Source organism: Drosophila navojoa, chromosome 4 (genome assembly GCF_054131105.1).
Source record: "Drosophila navojoa isolate 15081-1374.11 chromosome 4, UAZ_NAV_1.0, whole genome shotgun sequence".
In the NCBI taxonomy this organism is placed as follows: domain Eukaryota; kingdom Metazoa; phylum Arthropoda; class Insecta; order Diptera; family Drosophilidae; genus Drosophila; species Drosophila navojoa.
Genome location: NC_142892.1, coordinates 12220528 through 12244837, shown reverse-complemented (window position 1 = coordinate 12244837; position 24310 = coordinate 12220528). Strand labels below are relative to the sequence as shown.

Here is a 24310-nt window from a genome sequence, read left to right as displayed (position 1 = left end):
TGTATCTTGTATCTGGTGGCGCCGCCGCTGGGGGTCCTGTTCCCCGCCTGTTCCTGTTCGCAGTCACTGTTCCTCTCCCTGTCACTGTCGCTTGTCTGCGCGCTTGCGCATTCAATTTAATTTTTATTTTTATTTGCCTTTTTTTTTAATTCGCTGACAATTTGCAGCGGCTGCAAAAAATTTTTGTGCGTTTTTTTTTTAACGACTTTTGGCAATGACAAAAAACGCTGAAGGCGCTTGTCAAGCGGGTGTAATTGATGAAGTTATACTCGTTTAAGATGGGGCTTAAACTGGACTTAGCATTACGATGGATTGGCTTACAAAAACTGAAGCTACAGCTCATTGTCCTTATGCTCCCTGTCTCTCTCTCTCTCTCTCTCTCTCTCTCTCTCTCTCTCTCTCTCTCTCCCTCTCTATCTCATTTGACTTTCTTTCCTTTCTCTCCAGTTAAAGTTTGTTAAATCTAGCTCTGAGTAGTCTATGTAAGTCTAGCTCACATATATCTCACATATCTCTTATGTTTCAATTCCAATATTCTCTTCTACTCCATATACCCGCTTTCACTCCTTGAGCGTGTATATGAATGCCAAAAAATGCCGCTGAAGAATTGACCAACGCATGTTGCACTTTTTTTCCTGTTGTTTCTCTCTCTCTCTCTCTCTCTCTCTCTCTCTCTCGCTCTCCCCCTCTCCCTCTTTTGTTGTCGTTCCTGTTGTTGTTCATTTGATTATCGCCACTGTCGCCGTGTAATTTATTATATTGACTTTCTGGGGGACGCTGAGCCGCCAAGTTGGCCCTTATTTTTATGGCTTTAACCTTTTGCCAACCGCCGCGTTGCTGACATTATTTAATTTGTCATTTAATTCTGTTGATGCCTTCTGTTGAGCGGAGCGAGCGAGCGCAGCCCGAACAGCTCTTGACCATCCCATCCCATACGCTCCATATGTTGCTTACGCGTGTGTAATGGAATATGCGCATGTCTCGCATGTGTGTGTGTGTGTGTGCGTGAGTGTGTGCGTGAGTGTGTGGGGGGCATTGGCAAGTTTATGTTGCCTGCCTTTGACTTGTTGGCCTACATATGCTACTTCCTTTTAACTGAAAATGAGCTGCAAATAATTTGTGGCTTTCTTTTTGCATTTTGACTTCTGAGAAGCGCAACGAAAGGCAGCAGCTGGCAGTTTTGGTAACATTTTAGTTAAAGTTCAATTTCATTGGCCTCATATATTTACATAAATGAAATTTTGTTTTTCCCTTAATCATTTCATTTCTGAAATCAAATTTATTTGCCATACTTTATTCAACTTTGGACCACTCTTCACTTGGCAACAGTTGTAATGCCTTTTTTGGCTTAATCAAATTTAATTTACAATATAATTAGCTCTTTTAATCATTCGTTTTTGCGCTCTGTCGAGCATCAGTCACGGCTTTAATTAAAATGCCTTTCATATCAATAAATAATTCAAGTCAGCTCGTTGACATCAAAAATAACTTTCGAGCCAAATACTCCTGTTAATTAATTGCATTTAATCAAATTTCGAGCTGTGTCGCCAAATCGAACGCCCACAAAAACTAAAAATCTGCTCCCCACTCGGGCCCCCCCAAAAATGGCGGCGAAAAATGCGCTAAATCATTTTTTAATTGCTCAATTTGAAAACAAATGCGAGCGATTTAATTTAATTGTGTGGACTGTTAATTGAGTCGTATTTGGACCGCTCGCTCTGCACGAATGGCCGAATCGTTTGGCCACGCCCATTTGCGCCTTCGATACGCTTGTTAGATAAACTGAGCCAACTGTCGCTGTTGTTGCTGTTCATTTTCGGCATTTTTGTGGGGCAATTAAAAATGCAACTGTGCGACAGTCTGTGGACAAATGCTCAGCTGCAACGCCAGAAGGCAACAACAGTTGCAGCCGTGCACTAGCAACAGTTGCAGCGTGTGGGCCAATTTTCGTATGATTTACAGCGGCTGGACGAGGGCGAGGGCGAGCGCGAGGGCGGGGCAATCCAGTTGATGTTGAAATTAGCATATGGAAAATGCATTATGCGATAATGCGCCATAAACGTCGCCAAATCGAAATTGTCTGTCGACTTTTGAACATGTCGAGCTAGACATGAGCTTGCAAATGTTGCAGCAGCAGCAGCAGCAGGAGGAGGAGGAGGAGGAGGAGCAGCTGAGCTCAGCTCAAACTCCATACTGGCTGGCCATAAATCTGCATTGAAGGGGGGGGGGCGATTGGCTGCTGGCTGTGTCGCATCATCAATCATGTTGGCGCAGATCGATTATTACAATTGCTGACAGACGAGCGAGGCAAGTTGGCGGCGGTTGCATCTGCGGGCAGCCATTTGTATCTGATGGATGTATCTCGAATGCCTCCTGCTGCTGTAGATGCTGCTGCTGCTGCTGCTGCTGTGGCATGCAAGCCCAGTTTACATTTCCATGGAAACTTGTGCATTTGCACAGCTGCAACAGTTTTGCCTCTCGGCGGCTGCTGCTGCTGCTGCTGTTGTTGTTGTTGTTTTCGTGTCAAGTCCTAAAAGTTCCAAGAAAACCAAAAGTTGTTTTCTTTTTCTTTTTTTTTTTTTTTTTGCCATGTTCTATGCCAAAATGTGACGAGCCGTACATACAGCAAGGCGTCCATTGTCCAAGCTGGCCAGCACGAAATTATTTTAATGAGTTGCCAATTAGACTGCACCATACTGAACCCAAATAGATCAGCGACTCGGCCGCTGCTAATAAATAGCTGAGCAGGTCGACTGAACAGCTCAACAGCTACTCCACCTCTCTGTCTCTCTCTCTCCCTCTCTCTCTCTCTCCTGCTGACTGTTGCCATTGCGTGAGGCAACGCACACCTGTTGCATGCGGCTTGGCTGTTTGGAGCCCCTTCGGCGAATGGCGAATAAATAAGTAAAGTAAAGTTAAGTAAAGTAAAGGGCTCCCCTCCCCCAAACGGGAGTCTGTTAAAGCCAAGCAATGGCAATGGCAATGGCAACGGCAACTGGGCCATAACTTGCGTCAGTCTCAAGTGGAACTTTACGATCCTGTTGCCAACATGCTTGTCTGACAGCATCCGACAACAAACTCAGCGGGCTCAGCAGTTTAATTCCCAACTCTCCTCTAGCCAGGGCTTTTCACTTTGATATCTTGTCAGTATTAAATCGGAAGTTAACTACAGAGGAGCAGCCGCCGTTGCGGCTTTACATATGGCCCAAGTTGTTCCCGATTGTCGAATATTATTAGCCCTATAGCGGCGCTGCTAACTAGTTTCTTTAGCTGCTTTTTTATTGGTCTGCGGGCTTTGCTTAACAACTTGCCGCAATTAACGCGCTTTTTTCCAACACTTTCATGAGGCGCCGCTTATTAGACCATTTCCGCTGGCCCAGTCACGCCCACATCCTCAATTCACAGAGCGAGGGCGAGAGTGAGAGAGCGAGATAGAGTGTGTGCACTAAATTACTTTCCATTCGTTCTCTTTGTTTGTTATTAATTACGCTGCGCAGCGCGTTCGCCTCGTGGCTGAGTTTTCGGCCAATTGAATTATTACGCGCAAGACAATGGCAGGTCGCTCTGACCAGGAGGGTCAGCAGGAGGCGGCGGTAGCTGGGGCCCAAATATAATGGCATTTGCTTTCATTATAGCACAGTCAGCATAAATATTGAAACAGCTGACTATGGGGATAACGAGATAGCTGCCAAAGCGACCCACCTGATCACTGGACGAACAAAAACCAAAGAAAAGCGAAAAAAAGAGAAAAAAAACAATAACCCACATATTTCAAACGAAATAGGCCAAAGTTATGCTGTGCAAGGGTCCACACCGAGAGGAAAACTCATTCAAAATTTAATCTATGAGCTAATTATATGCTCTACTAAGTTTTTGATGGCCGACGATGCCGAATTGCTATGAAGTTTGCTGTGAGATGAGGGAGAAAAGCTATAAATATACATAGAAAATATTTGTATATTTTATGTTATGAATAATATAAATATGATTGATCAGCATCAGAAGTAAAGGCTTATCTCAGCTGAGACTCACTCAATTTATCATATATATATCTTGTATTGATCATCTATATATTTATATATAGAAAATATCCTCCATTATTTGATCTCGATCAAATCTAGTCTACTGCAAAATTTATTTCAAATATCAGCTCACTTAATTTACCATTGACTCACCTTCATATTGCTCTTCCCTTCTCCTCTCTCCTTGACTCTATAGAGTATTCATTATTCAGTTAAAGACTTTAACTCTACTCTAAGAATGATTTTCGGCCACTTGAGCTTATCTGCTGCTGGATGCACGGAGCTATTACAATTTTCGCCGGCTTTTATCAAATGAACGCGGAACGTGGCAATTGCGAGGGCTGTCTGTAATATTTATATGCGTGTTGATTTCTGTTTGCTGAAATTAACCTTTTTGGCATAGTTACCCCCAGCTCAGCAGCCCTCGCCCCTTCCTTCACGCCGCTCAGCGTTTTGCAGATGCCCGCAGCTAGATAAAGTCTAGGCCGTAAAAGGGTCAAAACGCAGTCGCATGTGTTTCGCTACATCGACTGACTTCTGACCCTTATTGTCCACATGGTCGTAGCCTCCTGCCTGCTGCCTGCTGCCTCCTGCCCCACTCATTGCCTGCCTCATTTGGCTGAGGCCATAAATATTCTAAATCACCAGCGGGGCCAATGTCGGCTGGCAGCCTCAAGTTGTTAAGATAATAAACTTTGTAATTAATTTTGCATCGTTAAATGAGTGAGAGTGCGCAAGAGAGAGAGGGAGAGAGGGAGAGTGAGAGAGGGAGGTGCGCAATTTTCTTGTTTAATTTCAGTTTTGAGAACAGTTTTAATCGTCTGCTCATCACATCAACTTCTTTGATGGCGCCTAATTGACTTCACTCACGAATTTTCATTATACGTTCCACTTGCCTCTTGTTGCTCGACTTAACTTTTTGCTGTTTTTACAGCTAGTCGACGGAACACCTTTCTGATACATATCTATCCATCTAGTAGCTTTGTATGCATATTCATATTCATATTCATATTTTTTTTCATCTTTTTCGTATGAATTTATCATTTTTATCGCCATTGCGCTATAAAAATTGCATAATCATAAAAGCATTACAGCTGGTTTCCCGGCCGGATCATCTGGTTTGCGTACTCATTTCATTTGTGTTTTAATTGAATTTTTCTTATGGCTCTCTTGCAGATCCCGCTGGCGAACTTGGATGGGTATTCACCCTAATTGTAGTCTCAATCATATCGGGTCTTATAGGTGCTATTGTAATGGTCATATTTCTAAGATGTAGAAGGTACGTATGCTCGACTTTGATAACTCTGTTAGCACCATTTTTGGGGCAATAAAAGCCAGCTAGCCAGCCAGCGCATAGATTTACAATTCAAATTAATTGGCCAAGACAAACAGAGGGCAATAAATAAAAATGCTAATAAATAGACACATTTTGGCATTTAGCTAGAAAAATACGACAATTAGTCATCATAAGCATATCTCTTGCCACACATACATACATACATACATACTGTATGCCCATATGGCAAACGTGTTCGATATGAGTGGCTCAGTGCCCAGCCTCTGCTCTCCCATAGCCGCGGACGTTCAACTCGGACCTCAAGACGACCCCAGCGATCCGTCATGCAGCGACATTTACACAGCGCCAAGACAAATTGAATATGTGTATGTACAGACAGTGCGAATATGTAATGTATGTACATACATATACATATATACATACATACATATTTATTGCTAAATTTACAATGTATTTGCCCACACAACAGCGAACGGCAATTCAATTAAACGCCCACCGAAAGCTGCCTTTGAAGCGCCCCCTAGCGGCCAGAATAGCGGCACAAATAATCGTGGCACAAAACAAAAGAACATGAAATTGCTTTATTACTTAATTGCTCTTTAAAATAAACACTCACAACAACAATTATGGGAGGCAGCATACTTGCCACAGGCCATGCTTTTGTAGCCATAGAGTGGGTCACTCACACACACACACACACACACACACATAATCGCGACAAGATACATTTAAATGGACATTCATTTGCCGATTCCATAGGCAAATAAGTTGTGTCAAGTGCTGGGGCTGTGCGACGGGGGCGAGTGTGCGCGGGCGTGGGCAACACGCGAGCTCCAAAATTAACCAAAATTTTCGTTTGCGCAGGCGCCGCTGTCGACGTCAACGTCGACGTCGCCTTTCAATCGAACGCTAGCCACATGTCGCGTCCAATTAAATTGTCATGTTGTTGTATTTTGGCGGCATGTTTGCATAAAATTAATTTCGCAAATAATTTGCCAAAGCAAAACAAACAAACGAACAAAGCAACAAAGCAACAAACACAATGCCAAGACAAGTGAAAAACAATTGGCATGAGCAGTAGACGACTGCGCGAATACCCTGTAGAGATTTAACAGTGAATGAAAGCAGGCCAATTTAGCTGGAAGTTTGCTAGAGTTGAGTGTCAAAAGGAGCAGATTTTTGAGAATATGAATAAATATATAATGTATTATACATATATATATAAAACAAGCATATATACATACATATAAGAGCAGACAGTTGAGGATATATATGAATATACATATGTTATATTATATTATATTTATGTACATATATATTGTGTGTATATATAGTACAAGTAAATATAAGAGCAGACATTGGAGAATACTTATATGTATATGAATATATACTATATTATATTATATTCTGTATATATATAGTACAATTATATCAACTGTTAATAGTAACTCAATAATTGCTGATAAACATATATGTGTATATATAATTTATATACAATTTGTTCAATGATTCATAATCAAATGACACATGTTATTGGATATTTGTACAGCTGCGTTCTATGTATATACTAAACAGCTGCTAAAATATAGCTAAGGCAAGTGCTCGATCGATTTGTCATTGGCCACTCAAGAAGAAACCTTATGCCACATGCCTTAGAGCACAGATTAGCCCATGGCTGTGTGGGGTATATTAGCACAGTCAAGCAAGCAAAACAGCATCGAGGCACAGTCAACAACTAATATATCAAAGACAGTTCAAATCAACTGGCTATGCATTTTGGACTCTGAGTTTGGCTTTGGGTATGTGGCGTGTGTTCTCATAACTGTTGCACGATGCATGTTTGGCTACGCATTCACACGCTGCTTGTGTAGCTTAGATTTGTCATTATTTAAGCCGGACTAGGGACGGACACATGTGGTGGCTGGCCTGGCCCCTCGCCTCAGCTGCAGCAATCGGATTGTCACGCTGCTCACCTTGCCGTCAGCTTTAGTCAGTCAGTTAGGCAGAGTTGTGTTAGTTGTTGTTGTTTTTGTTGTTTTTGCAACCGTTTCATGTTAGTTGGGTTTGGATTTGGGGCTCGGGCGTCGTGCTCGTACGTGTTGGCTGCCAAATTAGCGGCAATTACATGTAATATCGGTTACACTTATTTGCATATTGATGCAGTTCTCGATCGGCTAATGGCGCTATAAATTTGCTCGGCACATGTTGCAGCGCAGTTGCTACAGCTGCTAGTTTCTGTTTCTGTTTCTGTTTCTTTTTTTTCGTTTTTTTCGTACGACTCATGATTTGTTAGTGGACACCTTAGAAGTTGAGTTTTAATGGTACCTGCCATTCGGGCTGACAATGTTTGCTCAGTGTCTAGACACTGTAATGGCTGGCAATGCGGTTCACTTTAAAATGTCTTTTTGCCGAGCCACTTGAGTCGGAAAGACTCAAAGTCGTCCCATTGATTTGAAATGTTGACTGTGCAGCTCGAATTACTTACAGCTCAGCCAAGTGACGAGCGTTAAATAAATGATGTTGCGCCAATTGATGGCCACTGGAACAACACAGCTCTACAAGTCTTTTTACACGCCAAGACATGTGGGGACGCTACAGCAAGTTGGCTTTAACTGAGTAAATCATCTTGTTCTCGGTAGATGAGTTCTCTGAAGTGACCTAGTTTCATAGGGTTTCTGCTTAACTATGAGTATTGGACTAATGTTAGTTTAGTTGGGTAGATTACGGTAGATTGTTAGTGGTCTTGCTTGAATAGACTGTTGATAGTAAGCAAAAATGTATGCACGTTTTGGGTTTTTCTTCTGCTCTTTATATACATTTATGCTATATGCATTTACTAAGGACTGCAGCTACTACTACTACTAGTCTGATTATTAGCATATAATCAAAGGATATAATATATTATACTGTTTAATAAGAGCAGTAACAAATATAATGATTATTTCTTTCATTCCAATACATAATATACATAATATAATATAATAATATGTATATAAATATATATATTCTCCTATAGACTGACAGCTTCCACTTTCCTCTGCTCAAAGACTCAATCTCTTCATCTACACATTTCCATTCAACATTAGCTTTCATTGCTTAACAATAAACTTAGTTAAACTGATTTTCCGCCCACAAATTAAGAGCCAAGGCAGCTAGCTCACTTTCAGTTTTGGCAATAATATTGTTAAATTGCACAAAATTGTCGCTGCGTGCTCGCATTTGCTGTTTTGATAGAAAATCCAAACATTTTCAAGTTGAAAACGTTTAAGGCAGCTGCAACAGCGCCGAGCTACATAAAAAGGCGTGTTCAATTAGCATGCTTCGAGCTCGATAGCGAAAAAAGCTGAATAAGAAAAAAAACATTAGAGAAAAAAAAATGAACTGCTGACGAAAAAACAAGCACAGTAAATTGAACATAAAGGAAAAACACACAAACACACAAAAAAATTGCAGAAAAATAAAAGAAAAACAGTTGGAAAATTAGCGCAGAGGCAAAGGCACGGCCCCCAAGACGACGATGACTGGCTCGAACGGTGAGCTTGTTCACTTTAATTGAATTGCAAAAAGAGAAAAAACACACAGACACACACACACACACACATAGACAAATCAAAAGCAGGCAAATGCGAATCAAAAAATCGAACTAGACTCGGCTCAGCTCCAGTTAACATTATAATCGATCAAGGCAAAGCGAGGGGCTACATTTAGCCGCATGCCGCGCTGCACTCAATCAAACGGACGGCGCTTACAAGCGGACGGACAACGGGCAGTTAATTGATACGCACAATCTATATCCATTAGGTTCGTGCTTGTTGCTTGACCCAGAAAAACGGGGCAAGTGCAAATGCGGCGGGGCCAAAGTTAATGGCAATGAGCGAAACAGTTAGAAGAGGTAGAAAACGGCTTGAAGTCAAATCGAAAGCAGAATTTGTGGAACAGCTGGCAACGAGCGGTAAACGAGTAAGCGACATCCACACTCAAACAGAACAGAGCTGCCCACAAATCGGCCAAGATAATCCGGTTCAGCCTCTTCGCGGCTCTATGCTTATCCGCAGATTTCCAGCGCTAATCTAATCTGCAGCGTTTGTGTTGCAACAAATGGTGGTTGTTGCTGTTGCAGTTGCAGTTGCTGTTGCAGTTGCTGTTGCAATTGTGTTGAATTCTTATCGGCTCATACATATATTTTGCGGTAGTTTATCTGCGTGTCACACGCAAAAAAAAAGAAACGAATTTTTATTTGCGTAGAACGAAGTTTGTGTCCTAAGTCTTTCGTTTTGGCATTTGCCATTCGTTGTGCGCTGGCTTGGCATTGAACAATTTGACATTTTGCTGTGCGCCAATTTATGTTTAGCTATATTTTGCTGTTATTCCTAAACGCCAATTTATGTTTATTAATTGCAACATTCTGTTCGCTTCTTATCTTTGCAGAATTAAATCAGCGAATGCCAATGGTAAGTGCTAAATCCAGTTGCTAGACCTAAGACAAATACAACATATACACACAGATATTTATATATATAAATATAGATAATTACTATTTGCTGTCTATTAGAGCATTTAAGATAAATATGCTAAATTGGCTACTTTGAAGATTTATAAATTCTCATGCAGTTCCCATAGAAATCTCAGCCTTTCCGCGTGCATTGAAAACCTGATCAATTAGTCATTTGTCTCTTAGCTGCCTCGTTTGATTAATTAAGCAAGTCAGGCTGAGATTATTATTCTCTTTTTTTTTTTTTTTTTGTCTTCCTCTTGGCAGATTCTGTACTTTTTCTCTTACATTTCTGCCTTTGCATTGCCATTTTTAATTGCATAATTCTAGCTTTGCATGCGATTCGCGGAAATTCCTTCGTCTTTCCTTTTCCTTTTCCTTTTTTTTGTGACACAAGTGGCAACAATTTAATTTGTTTTCTCTTGGCTCTTGACTGTTGGCTCTTGTTACAAATTTTCTGTTTGACGACAATGCATGAAGTTCACGTTCGTGCCACAAATCTGAGATGCAGCTGAAATGGAAACTGATGATGTGTACGTGCCCCCCGAACAGCCGCTGGCTGCATTTTGCATCTTAGGAAAAATTTGTCGACAAATTAAGGCAAAGGCTAACAATTTTCTTTCCAGACTCTATATGCTATTGGCATTGGCCTCTCCTGCCTGCCTGGCTGGCTTAAACACGTTCAAAAATCGTGCAACAAAGGTTTTTTTTTTTTGTCTGTTTGTTGTTTTTTGATTTAGTTGCTCGACGCGCGCTGTTCAGTTTTTTTTCTGTTTCTCTTTATACAGTAGGCGAATTATTGACAAACGAGCTAACGTACTCCTACACTGCCTGCCCTTTCACTCTGCCCTACCCCACCATGTGCGCCCTTTGGGCCAACTCTCTCTTTCCGATTGGCGCCAATTTCACTGTCTGACCGTCCCTGTGCTGACATCGACATGCAGGACAAATTGTTGACGGCATTTAATGTCACAGCAGCCAATTAGCTGTCCCATGAAAATCTCCACTTGTTGTTTTTTTCGTTTGCTGTTTTTTTGGCCAAAGTTTTTCTTTCTTTTGTGTGTGTTTTTTTGCTGCTGTCTCTGCTGCTGCTACGCACGGTTGCATGTTGCGAAAACAACAAACAGCAAACAACGACAACAACAACAGCAGCAGCAAAACAAACAATTCCCGCAAATCGTTAAACTGTCAGCAGCTTTTAAAGCGCGTGATTATGTCGAAGTCAACGTCAACGTCAACGTCGCCGTCGTCGTCGACAGGCGCCAGTTGCCGACTGCCAATTGGCAATTCCCAATTGCCGATTGCCCAAAAACAGTTTTTAAAATGCCGCAGTGAAAAGTTTTTCAATTGCCCAAAATGAAAAATGCTCTGAGCACATTAAAGCCACTCCACAGCCAGTTGATTATAGCAAATAATTAAAGTGCATGGTAAATAGCAAAAGACACCTTTAAAAGTTAATTGTGCCTGTGGCCAAATGCCATGCTCGACGCCTATTGCAACACCCTCCCCAAAAAAAAAAAATAAGACATAAACAAACAATTGCAATTGCTGCAAAACTCTGTGCAATTATCATGGCAGCCAACGCGGCGTATGAGTAACATTCTTTTAATTATGCATACGCAGATAAGAACAGAGCTATGCGACATTTTGCTGCCGACTCGAGCCCCAGCAAACGCGCTGACAGCCATTGGCATTATCTGTGCAACTATTAAGACTTCATTACACATGTCATATGCGCGACTTGTTTCGCCGAGCCGAACGCGACGCAAAACACACATTAAATTCCAAAATGCTCGTTAATACCTTTTTTCGTTTTGTTTTTTTGGCTATTTTGTTTGTTTATTATTATTATTATTTATTGTTGTTGCTGTTCAAGTCGAACACGAAGTTTTTTCTTTTGCTAGCTGCTGCGAAATATTTTGTTAACAAAATTTTGCTGCCGTTGCCGCCGCTGGCGCTGCACGCAGATAAGCAGCCAGAGATAAGCGCCAATGCAGCAGTAGCTGTTGCTGCAACTAGGCAGCTTCCAATGCACACAGTGGTTAGCAGCTGGGTTAGAATTTTGTGAAATATGCTGAGCGAACAAATTATTTGGTGGAAACTCGGCAGTCAATTTAAGCAATTGGAGTTTTGTTGTCTTGGAATTTGTGCTTATTTCTTTCTGCTGTTGGCTCTGTGCTATTTATTTAATTTTTAATTATTTATTATGTATTATTTAATATTTAATTTATTTAATTATTTATTATTTCTCAATTATTTATTTTTTATTTACTATTTCTTATTATTATTTATTTTTTTATATCTTTTTTTAAATATTTATTTTAATTTAAATTTTTAATTATTGATTATTTATTATTTAATACCTAATTTGTATAACATATTTGTTAATTATTATTTCTTAATTATTTATTTATTTCTTATTTACTATTTATTATTTACTTTTTATTATTTTGCTGTATATATTATTTTGATTATAAATATTAAATTATTTATTATTTATTATTTAATAATTAGTTTGTGTAATATATTTGTTGTTTATTATTTACTATTTTTTTTTGTCATTTTTCTATTTTTTTTATATATTTTATTATTGTTTTTGCTATTTATTTTTTTTTTATTTATTTATTAATTTTTTTTTTAAGATGCTTGTATTATTTATATAAATTTATTTACTCAAATGAATCTCTCTTTTTCATGATTAATTATGTTTTGTTTATTTAAAATTATTAGATATATTATTTTCAACTTTTATTTTATTTATTATTTATTAATTTTTATACCCTGAACCCATTGAAAATGGGAAATCAGGGTATAATGGTTTTGTTAAAATGTATGTAACAGGCAGAAGGAGGCGTGGCAGACCCCACAAAGTATATATATTCTTGATCAGGGCGACGAGCTGAGTTGATTTAGCCCTGTCCGTCTGTCTGTCCGTCCGTCCGTCCGTCCGTCCGTCCGTCCGTCCGTCCGTCCGTCCGTCCGTCCGTCTGTCCGTATGTTTGAACGCGTCGATTTCAGAAGATACAAGAGCTAGAGACTTCAACTTTTTTTTAAAATGTCCGTATATATCACGCGGATATCGAGTTTATCACTAAAAAACGATAACTCATTCCGATACTTTTTTATCGATAAAAAACCTTATCGAAGATCAGTTTAAAAATTATATCTCCTACATCTTTCAAGCTACAGTGTCCAAATTTAAAATGTATATTAAGACGCATGTCATACAATTTCGGTTTTTGTTAAAATTTACCCCCCACCCCAAAATCCACCCCCTCACCCTAATCTTTGTAAAAGTCGTATATCAAATACTAGAGACTTGTGCTTCGGTATACACATACATTTAAACAATATAAATACGTTCTGAAAGTTTCATTACGATCGTACGTCTAGAAATTAAATTATTCAACAAATAAGTTCTCCTAATATTGCCAACACTGCAGCGCAACCCAAGCGCAATCGCCTGTATATGTGAGTGTGTGTATATGCGTGTGTTTGTTTGTATGCGTGTGTGTGTGCGTGTATTTGTATGTATGCGTGTGTGTGTGTGTGCGTGTGTGTTTGCTAATTATTTTTGAAATATCAGTTGCTTGTAGGGTTCAGGGGATCTCGTAGTCGAGCAGTCTCGACTAGAGCTTTCTTACTTGTTATTTATGATATAATTTTGATTTAATTGGTGCTTTGGCTCCACTGATATATGATATATTTTTGATTTAATTGGTGCTTTGGCTCCACTGTGCAGCTGTGCACTGTGTCAGCAATAAGCGTAAGTTCAATGCAATTGCTGCAGTAGCAAACAGGCAACATCGTTAACACAGTAGAAATAGAAGGAAAAAAAAAACATAAGAAACAGCTATTAAAGCCAACTAGCCGCCAAGTCCGCATCCGAATCGAAGTGCAAGTCCGAGCTGCAGTTGCAGTTGCAGCAGCTGGGAGTCAAGTTGCAAAGTCTTTGGCGTTTGTGACATGCACAAAATGCATGTATATGAGCACCTACGAACGATAAGCTTGGGTTAATAATCGCCAGAGCAAGCAGAGACAAAGAGTGGACACATATACATAGTATAGTATAGTATATGAAAAGTAAATACATATATCTAGCCAGAGCTGGACGAACGCAGTCTATCGGTACGTAAATCATAAGCATTAAAGCAGAAACCGAAATGGCTGCATTATGCATGTGCATAGCTCGGAAAATTGCCATCGGCTGTGGCAAGTGGTTGCGTATGCATTCCGCTAATTAGCTGGATCGCTTCAAGCAGCCAAGCACCACCTGAGCACCCAATCACCCAAGCTTTCAGCTTGTCCAAGCAATGAGAGTGAAAGGCAAGGCCCGACGCCCGAGGCCCCGAAGCCCGCACTCATTAACAGCTAGGCAAAGTGGATGAGCTGGATGTGCTGTGGTCAGTGGGCACAGCGGATGCTGGGAACTGGTCTTGCTGTGGTTATGAAATGAAATCAAATGAAATTACTATAACAAGGCTAAAGGAGTCTATAAAGATGCTGTTAGCGGATAAGCACACCATAAATGAAAAACAACTCTAATGAATAACCATTTTATAGACTTCCTATATGTGTGTGTGAATGTGGCTGTGGCTGTGGCTGTGGGGTCATTGAACTCTGTCTCTCTACACTTATGATATATGCCAAGGACTGTGATCCCACTAGCTGATTACAAAAGGATCTCACAGTCTGCGCCAAACAGTGTTTGTTGCTCTGTCTCTTTCCATCTCCTATGTTTGGCATTTTGGCCAAGTCGCCCGTTACTCATTGCCACACACTCGCCTGCAACTGTGCCACCTCGCTGCCGCCGGTTGACAGCCGTTTAATTTACGCTTTGTTTGTTTTGCTGTTTGTTTCTCTGTTTTGTTGTTCGCTGTTAACTGTTTGCTGCTCTGTCGCGTTCGATGTGAGGTGAATGTTTGATTTATCGCCCGATTATAGAACCAAATGTCATAGATTGCTGCCGCGAATCCGAATCCGAATTCGAATTCGAATCCCAATCCGATGCCAATTCCAATTTAGCTTTAACCAACACCAACTCCAAGTGTTCAAAATACCAAAGCAACTACTCACACCACATATGCTTCTTGTACTCTTACTCTTACAGGTGGTCGACCACAGCCGTGGTGGTGTCGTAACAATCGCAACGGTGGCGGCCAGAATCGTTCGCCAATCTCCATAAAGCATTCAGCGGACAGCATACGCCGGCCCACAAGCAACTCGGGCGTCTGGACCTGGCTGGGCGGCAGTCGACGCTCGTCGGCGGGCCCGGATCAGATTGGACCGCCATCGACGTCTCCGGCCGAGAATCATTATACCCACATGGACGATGCATATAGTCCGGTGGGCGTCAGCGAAGCACTCTATGCGGAGCTCGATCGCGAATCGGTGCGTTCGGCAAATCCGTCGTATCAGAATACGGCGTACAGTCAGTGTGGCGAGGTAAGTGCAACAAGCCAAAGAATATCAGCCTCAACTTTAGCTAACTTCTCTTATTCCTCTCTCTCATCCACAGAAATACAATTTCCAGGCACACGAGCAAGACATTCCCATGGTCGTCTCGTCAGCGCCGAGCAGTGCCTACTACTCGGATTTGTCCGTCACCGCCATGCCGGGCGGCGCCAGTGGCAGCAATCAGGGCGCCTATGAGATTGTTGGCCTAAATGTCATGTCGCAGCCGTTGCCCAATTGGGAGCACCACGGCGGCGGCGGCGGCGGCGCTGGCGGTGGCAATGGCGTTGGAGGCGTGGCCACCACCACTGGGCTGGCGCCGAACGATGCTGCCATGACGCAACGACGCATGCCACGTCTGGCAGCCATCAATGAGACGAGCACCAGCACCGTGCCCTCGGACTATGTCTGAGCGGCTGAAGCAGAAGCTGCAGGAGGAGAAACAATTCATTTGTAATTTATATACGAGATATGTGACTTTAAAAAAGTAGAGATAGAGAGAGAGATCAAGAAATGCGAGCTTAACATGTTAATGAATTACGTTAAACACAATCTATATATACATATATATATATATATATACATAAATAGTATACAAATAGCTGTATGGATATATAAATATTTATATTTATAGCATATGCTAGCTTAGAGTTAGTGTAGTCTCGATTTGTGTCTTTCGTTTGTGTCTGAATTGTAATATAGGACGAACAGATTTACATACAAGCATGTATTATAAATCTAGTTTTAATATATCTATATATATATACACACATATATATGTATATCTATATATATATAGTGTTAAACAGCGATTAAATCGTGGGTGATATTTAGCCTAAATATGCTATATTCTTATGTTCTATGTACTTTAGCATTTTCTAAAAATGTAAAACAGAAATGGCAAGAGAAAGGAAAAACGGAAAACAGGAAAACCGGAAGGCGAACAATGAGCATTTTTTTCGAGAAGGCGAGAGAAACGCATTTCAGTCTAAGTCTAAGCGAAAACAACCCAACAATGTACCCAAAATCATATTATCATCTATACATGCTCACACAAACACACGCAAACACACACATATTTACAGCAAAAATGAATTTATGCTTACAGGAAATATACTATATATACAATATCTATAAACGAAGCAAAGGAAAAAACATATTTACAACGATTTTAATGCAAGAAAAATAAGAAAAGAAAAGTATTTACGACTATTTACGAAACACACACAAGAATTATTTATACTGCATGAAACATACACACACACATATATATAATATATATACATATACATCCGTTTAACTGGGCTCTCAGCTATCTCTAACAACAACTCCACGTAGCACATCATATCATTTACATACTACAGCATTAACTCAATATAAATAACTGCATTTTGCATACATGTATACACAGACGATTTTCCAAGCATATAAAAATTAGTAGACATATGTATTTTAGTAGTAATTTAATTTTTGTACATTTTTGTTTTAGTTGAAAAAAAAAACCATATATATATATAATAAAAAACTATTGCTATTTACATTCTGAATCCCAAAATACGCAACTGTGTTTTATTTCACAAGTCTTTAATAAACTCTCTCTCTGGCTCTGCGAGATTTATAGCTTCCCTTCTTTTGTTCTTTTTATATCACTCTCTATGTGATATCTTTGCGAATGCCCTTAATTCGTTTCCTTTACCCTCCCCTCAATCATACTCTAGATCTTCACCTTGGAGCACAGCTCTAGCATCTTCAATCTCTACAATTGTTTCGATTTCAATTGTCGAATCTGTCTGCTTGGGCTGTCGCGTGTGTATTTTGAGATGAGCACGGAGTGCTGCCTTTTGTCTGAAGTGTCTGCCACATTCTGGACATCCGTGTGGCTTCTCGCCCGTGTGGATAAGCTCGTGCTGATTGCGTGTCTCTGGCTGCGCGAATGCGTGATCACAGTAGCGACAGGTATAGTTCCGCGCACGCTCGTGCACGGTGCGCATATGCTTGTTCAGATTGCTGGAGCTGTAGCACACTTTGGAGCAGAGTCGACAGCAATAGGTGCGCTCCAGCGTGTGATAGTTCAGGTGGATCTTGAGCTCGGTGCGCGTCGTCTTCTGCACGCCACAATATGAGCAAGTGTAGTTCTTGATTCCCGCATGGCGCATCATGTGTATCTTCAGTAGCTGCTTGGTGGCGAAACGTCGCCCACAACTGGGCTCTTCGCAGGCGAAAGGCTGCTGCAGCTTGTCCTTGTGGGTGAAGCGATGGTTCTTGAGCAGCGCCATGGTGCCAAAGACTTTACCACAGAACTCGCACACATGGGACTTGTGCTCTTTGCCCAACTTGTGGCACTTGCGCATGTGCAGAGATAGCGTATGCTTGTGGCTATAGCCATGGCCACAGCCTGGCTCGGTGCAGGGATATGGCATCTGTCCATGTCGCCGACTGTGCGATTGCAGGCGCTTCTCATTTAGGAATTGTGCTGCGCAGATGGTGCATTTGAAGACCTCTTTGGGTGGCTGCAGTGAGGTACTCTAGAAAGGTGCAATACCTGTGATAGACTGTTCATATATTATTGAAGAATCCATTCATTTCTCACTGTAACATCGTCCACATCCTCCTCGAGCTGCTCGAGCTGTTCGAGCTGTTCATATGTATGGCAATGGTCCGAGTCGCTCTCTGCTGCACTCGTTTGCTGCATTTCACATCTGCTTTCCACTTGTTTTTCATCCTTCTTTTCGTTGCTCTGCTTCAGTTTCAGTTCCACAACTTCCACTGTTGTCGGCGTCGCCCCCAGGTCGTATGTGGGTTCCTCATCGTCGCAGAATGCCAGTATTTGCATTCGCCATTTCGTGTCAGCTGCTATGCACTTGGCACGGAATGCATAGAGCTGGTCCAGCTGGTTGAAGCATTCTGGGCACAGCACGCTGGGCACTCGCTCATGCACATCCACAGAGAGATCGGTGCAGGTAACAAACTTGTGCGCCAGGAGAGGCAGTTTCTGCATATCGTAGCCGGCAACAGTTGCATCAATGGCACAAATACAGATTCGGCATTTGGTGGAAGAACTCATCGAGTTGATGTTGATTAATTGTTTACATTTAAATGAATAACTAAAAGTTGTGTGTTTACACTCTACTGTAAACTTTACAGTATGTTCAGTGTCGCGCTGGTCAACAATTATCGACTGTTGACTATCGATAACTCGCTTACTCTTAACAGAAAATAATGCAAGTACTTTAAAATACCTGTTGAATGTAACAGGTCACCCCGCATTCATTGTTTACGTTTAGGTACAAAGTTCAGTCGAGTTTTGCTAAAATGTTGAAACTAAATAGCTACGGAACGCGCAAATTAATTTTAGATATTTCTAAAACCCGTTTCTACTCTGCGGCGGTGCCCCAAAGAAAACCCGAAAGTGAAACGAGAAAAGAGCCAAAAAGAGAAAATGAATCTTTCATGGCCAACATCTTTCGTGGCAATTTGGTCTCGAAACAAGTTTTCCCCTACCCCGATGTCTTGACATTGGAACAAAAGGAGACCACGGACAGCATGCTGGATCCTTTCCAAAGGTTCTTCTCCGATGTCAACAATGCTGCGCGCAACGATGAAAATTCCGTCATCGATGATAAAACATTGGACGCCCTCTGGGAGCTCGGTGGCATGGCCATTCAGGTGCCTAGCGAGTACGGTGGTCTGGGCATGAATAACACTCAGTATGCGCGACTGTGCCAAATAGTGGGAGCAAATGATCTGGGCTTGGGCATCACCCTGGGCGCACACCAGAGCATTGGCTTCAAGGGCATCCTGCTGTACGGCACTCCAGAGCAGAAGGCGAAGTACTTGCCTAAGGTAGCATCCGAGCAGGTTTATGCTGCCTTTGCTCTAACCGAGCCTAGCTCCGGCTCGGATGCAAATTCCATACGCAGCCGGGCAGTGAAGACTCCAGACAACAAATACTATATTCTGAATGGCTCAAAGATCTGGATTTCCAACGGTGGCTTGGCCGATGTGATGACTGTATTCGCCCAAACCGAGCAAATCGACAAAAAGACTGGCGAGAAGAAGGACAAGGTGACGGCGTTCATTGTGGAGCGTTCCTTCGGTGGTGTCACAAACGGTGCACCCGAAAAGAAGATGGGCATCAAGGCTTCTAATACAGCCGAAGTTTACTTCGAGGATGTCAAGATTCCCATCGAAAACGTGCTCGGCAAGGAAGGCGAAGGCTTCAAGGTGGCTGTTAACATTCTGAACAGTGGACGCTTCGGCATGGGCGCCACCTTGTCCGGAACAATGAAGAAGTGCATTGAGATCGCGACGGCACATGCCAACAATCGCACGCAATTCGGCCAGAAGATCAAGGAATTCGGAACCATCCAGGAGAAGTTGGTCAACATGAATATATTGCAATATGCGACGGAGTCTATGGCGTTCATGATATCCCAAAACATGGACTCGGGCAGCCAGGATTATCATTTGGAGACGGCCATATCGAAGGTGTACGCCTCTGAATGCGCCTGGTACGTTGCAGACGAAGCCATCCAAATTCTGGGTGGCATGGGATTCATGAAGGAGACCGGCTTGGAGCGCATCATGCGGGATCTGCGCATCTTCCGCATATTCGAAGGTACCAACGAGGTGCTTCGACTGTTCGTCGCGCTCTCTGGCGTTCAGTACGCTGGCAACCACTTGAAGGAGCTGCAACGCGCATTAAAGAATCCCTCGTCGAATCTGGGCTTCATCTTCAAGGAGGCTTCGAGGCGTGCAACATCAACGATTGGCTTGGGAGGCGTCGATCTGAGCGCCTTCGTTGTGCCCGAGCTGCAGGAGTCGGCGAAGAAGGCGGCCTCTTGCATCGATCTCTTTGGCCGCACCACCGAGGAGGTGCTAATGAAGTACAACAAGAACATCATCAACGAACAGATCGTATTGAATCACCTGGCCAATTCCGCCATCGACATCTATGCCATGATAGCAACACTCTCCCGATCCACACGAGCTGCGAAACTTAATCTGCCCACGGCGGAGCACGAACTTAACCTAACCAAAGCGCTGGCCAACCAGGCTACCGAACGAGTCCTCCAGCATCTGAGGAAAGCGACCTCACCCCAGCTCCAAAGCGAGAACAAATTGGTGTCTACAATAGCGAGAAAAATCTGCGAACAGGATGGCGTCCACTCAACTGGCGTCATCGATCTGAACTAAATTGCGATCAAACGTAATTAGCGAAAACCTAATCCATGTATCTAATCCATTCATTAGCGAATTTTATTTGTCCTCATACTCTGTTTAATGAATTTCAAAATAAAGTAATAAGTAATTAACGAATATACTTTGGAATTTGTATTACCCCTTGGCAGAGCTCTGAGATGAACAAAGTTCAATTTATTCATGTAGTCGTTGATGAAACGCATATACTATATAGTGAGACAGCTATACAATCTATATTAAAGTCGTCATTCGCAATGCAGCGACGGCCATTTCAATTAGCGAATCGATAGACATAAAGATAAGGGGCATTCTATATTATAGAAAATATAGTAGAGTAGGATGGAGAGTAATTAATTCCAATATACATAAACATTTTTTTAGACATTTATAGAAATATATTTATAGATAAATAAATACAGTATAATTATAAATTAAATTTTAGATTATAATTGCTGTTCCATGGGATTACTGTACTGAGGAACTTTGGAATTTGGCATTGATTAAAATGTATACATAGATAGATAGATCGGCAGTAAAGGCTGCGTTTGCTGATACCCTTTATAGAGATTAGCTAAATTCGAGTGTAGTTTTAGCAGCAAACAACTGATTTGGCTGTCTAAACAAAGTCCACAATCTTTACTTGACGTCTTTAAGTGACTCGATAGACACACACTCATCTATATATAAGAGATCTAATATTAACTGCATTCATTCGCCTGCTCCACGCCAGAGGCATTTATGTCACTTGGCGCTGCCAGCAAGAGCGTATACGTTATGGTGCTAGAGTCCGTGCGCTGTCGCTCGTGGATCTTGCGATGGGTGCGTAGAGCTGCGGGCTGTGTGAAGCGTTTGCCACATTCCTCGCACTCGAAGGGCTTCTCTCCGGTGTGCGTCATTTCGTGGTATTTGCGGGTGTCCGCCTTGGCGAACCGGCGCTCGCAGTAGCTGCAGGCGTAGTCCCGCGCGCGCTCATGCACTGCACGCACATGCATCTTCAGATTGCCGGAGCTGTTGCACACCTTTGAGCAGAAGCGACAGGGCCAGGTGCGCTCCAGCGTGTGATAGTTCATATGGATCTTCAGCTCATTTCTCGTAGTCTTCCGCATGCCGCAATAGGGGCAGCTGAAGTTCTTGATACCCGCATGGCGCATCAGATGCACTTTGAGTTTCTCTTTGCTGGAGAAGCGCCGCGAACAGTTCGCCTCCTGGCAGGCGTGCGGCAGTTCGGATTGGTCTTTGTGCGTGTAGCGATGATCGTTGAGCACCGAACTGGAATTGAAGACCTTGCCACAGAACTCGCATACATGGGACTTCAGCTCTGGGCCCAGCTTGTGGCACCTGCGCATATGCATGATTAACGTGGGCTTATGCCGATAAACCTTATCGCAGCCCTCCTGCTCGCAGCTGAAGCGGCTGGTGACCAAGTGCTCTTTCAGGTGCTCCGACAGGCCATGATAACGCTTAAAAGCTCGACCACAGCCCTCTTCTGTGCAGGGATAAGGGGGCAGGCCTTTGTGTTGACGCTGATGGGCTATCAACCGATGTTTCGTCGAGAAACGCATGCCACAAACGTTGCATGAATCCGAATCCTTTGATGGCAAGTCCTGAAAATCCAATGTTAACTGAAGGTTTCATAAATTATTATTGGGTTTACCTGTGATGCATTAATATCTACGGCTACTATTGCATTCTCAACGGCAGCTTCTAATTGGGGAAGTTCTATTTCAGTCTCTTCATTGGCCATTGGCAATGCATTCTTTTCTATATCCTCTGAAGGAATATTTGTAGATATTTCTAAGCGCCATTGTGCATCGGCTGCTATGCACTTGCTACGAAATGCGTACGACTCCTCCAATTGCTCAAAGCAGACTTGGCACAGCTCACTCGGCAGCTGTTGCTGTTGATCAGACTCCGACTGGTAGAGAGATAAATCTGTCAAGGTTGCGAATTTGTGCGCCAATTCGGGCAGCTGTCGCATATCATAGCTGCACACAGCTGCGTCGAGTGCACAAATGCAAACGCGGCACTTTGATGAAGTAATTGCTGACGTCATAGGCTAAATATAAGCTTTCGCAACGTGTAAATCAGTGTGCAATTCTCAGAAGAAAACTCTTTTTGTTATTGTTTATGTGTGACTAAAACAGCTGTGCAGCGATAGAGATGAGCGAATTGCTGATGGTAGTGTTAACAGTGACTTGCGCCTCTTACAGCGCTGATGAGTCAGTATGCCAGCACTGTTAAAAGGCACACTCACTCAATGTCAGCGGTATTTATTTGTTTATGCATATGGGAGAAACAGCTGTGAAGGCGATAGAGATGAGCGAGATGGTGAGAGTAACAGAAGTGTTCACTCGAAGACGAGATATTCAGAATTCGGATAAAAATATATTAATTTTGGTCGACTACGTATTATTGTACTTTATTTATAATAATATCAACTCTAATCTTAAATGCACCTTAATTTACTTATTTTAATCATGTGCCATACTTTCTGACACATTTTTAATACCGTTTCCCGAAGCTGTATCACTCGGAGATGTTGCTGGTTTCTCACTGGATTCGTTGCTCTCCCGCTTATGTATTTTCCGATGTGTGCGTAGAGCGCCCTTTTGTCTGAAATGCCGGCCACACTCTGGGCACTCGTGTGGCTTCTCGCCTGTGTGGATCAGCTCGTGTTGCTTGCATAGGAATGGCTGTGTGAAGGTGCGATCGCAGTAGCTGCAGGCAAAGCAGCGAGCACGATCTTTCTCGTGAACACTGCGCATGTGTAGGTTGAGATTGCTGGAGCTGTTACACACCTTCGAGCAGATGCGACAGCAATACGTGCGCTCAAGCGTATGGTAGTTGAGGTGAATCTTGAGCTCAGTGCGCGTCGTCTTCTGCACGCCGCAGTAGGTGCAGCTGTAGTTCTTGATGCCCGCATGGCGCATCATGTGCACCTTGAGCAGCTGCTTACTGGAGAAGCGTTGGCCACAGTCCGCATCCTCGCAAACATACGGCAACTCCGACTTGTCCTTGTGGGTAAAGCGATGATTCTTGAGGCGCCACAGTGTGTCGAACGACTTGCCACAGTATTCGCAAATGTGTGACTTGTGCTCCTTGCCCAACTTGTGGCACTTGCGCATGTGCACGCTGAGCGTATTCTTGTGGCTGTAGCCGCGGTCACAGCCCGGCTCCGGGCATGGATAGGGCATAAGCCCATGCTGGCGTTTGTGTGCTTGCAGGCGATGCTCCTCCAGGAACTGAGTAGCGCAGATGTCGCATTTGTATATGGACTTGGGCTGCTTAACCAAGGAGCTCTAAAAAGAAACCAATTTTTGGATGAACACTAAAGTGATATATTCCAAATCAAATTGTTTACCTGTTCGGATGCCTGCTCTGATCTGACTGCCTTTTGCTGTTGAACTTCGTCCATTTTTGTCTCCTCCACTGCTGTTTCTGCTGCAGCTGTTTCCTTTAGTTTATCAGCCTGCTTTTCCTCTGTTTCAACTCTCGGCTGACTACGCTCCGGATCAGGATTTGTAGCTTCAGTAGTGTCAGAGTGCTGCTCATCATCGGTGTAAAATGCTAGTATTTCCATGCGCCATTTCGTGTCGGCTACTATGCATTTAGCCCGAAATGCATACAAACGTTCCAGTTGGTCATGGCAGGCGCCGCACAGTTCACTGGGCAGCCGCGTCTCATCGGACACGGACAAATCGGTGCAAGTGACGAACTTGTGCGCCAGCTTGGGCAACTTGCGCATATCATAGCATACCGCAGCTGCATCGAGGGAGCAAGTGCACACACGGCACTTGGACGAATTGGGCATTTGGCCAGTTAACTTAATTCAAATCAGTTTCA

The 24310-nt window shown here is 42.7% G+C and overlaps 5 protein-coding genes across 6 annotated transcripts in view; 2 read left to right on the top strand and 3 right to left on the bottom strand.

Moving 5' to 3' along the window:
* Positions 1-16820, top strand: part of LOC108651703 (uncharacterized) — a 70518-nt gene extending 53698 nt beyond the window's left edge. For both annotated transcript variants that reach the window (XM_089259307.1, XM_018101562.3), the window contains 4 exons: positions 5199-5301; positions 9748-9770; positions 14922-15256; positions 15330-16820. In XM_089259307.1, coding sequence (XP_089115433.1) covers positions 5199-5301; positions 9748-9770; positions 14922-15256; positions 15330-15677 — 809 coding nt within the window. In that variant the 3' untranslated portion in view covers positions 15678-16820. The remainder of the gene's footprint in view (positions 1-5198; positions 5302-9747; positions 9771-14921; positions 15257-15329) is intronic.
* LOC108651702 (zinc finger protein 711) lies at positions 16715-18389 on the bottom strand. Its single transcript, XM_018101561.3, has 2 exons — positions 17856-18389; positions 16715-17790 (listed from the first exon to the last, which is right to left on the bottom strand). The coding sequence occupies exons 1-2, from the start codon at positions 18327-18329 to the stop codon at positions 16969-16971; spliced, it is 1296 nt and encodes a 431-aa protein (XP_017957050.1). The 5' UTR covers positions 18330-18389; the 3' UTR covers positions 16715-16968.
* A 132-nt stretch (positions 18390-18521) lies between these two features.
* Acadvl (Acyl-CoA dehydrogenase very long chain) lies at positions 18522-20584 on the top strand. Its single transcript, XM_018101559.3, has one exon. It carries the CDS (start codon positions 18578-18580, stop codon positions 20459-20461), a length of 1884 nt encoding a protein of 627 aa, XP_017957048.1. The 5' UTR covers positions 18522-18577; the 3' UTR covers positions 20462-20584.
* On the bottom strand, positions 18769-22653 carry LOC108651704 (uncharacterized). Its single transcript, XM_018101563.3, has 2 exons — positions 22122-22653; positions 18769-22071 (listed from the first exon to the last, which is right to left on the bottom strand). The coding sequence occupies exons 1-2, from the start codon at positions 22518-22520 to the stop codon at positions 21166-21168; spliced, it is 1305 nt and encodes a 434-aa protein (XP_017957052.2). The 5' UTR covers positions 22521-22653; the 3' UTR covers positions 18769-21165.
* A 207-nt stretch (positions 22654-22860) lies between these two features.
* On the bottom strand, positions 22861-24278 carry LOC108650182 (zinc finger protein 711). The gene is made up of 2 exons (XM_018099298.3): positions 23829-24278; positions 22861-23766 (listed from the first exon to the last, which is right to left on the bottom strand). The coding sequence occupies exons 1-2, from the start codon at positions 24276-24278 to the stop codon at positions 22939-22941; spliced, it is 1278 nt and encodes a 425-aa protein (XP_017954787.1). The 3' UTR covers positions 22861-22938.
* Between the last annotated feature and the right edge of the window lie 32 nt (positions 24279-24310).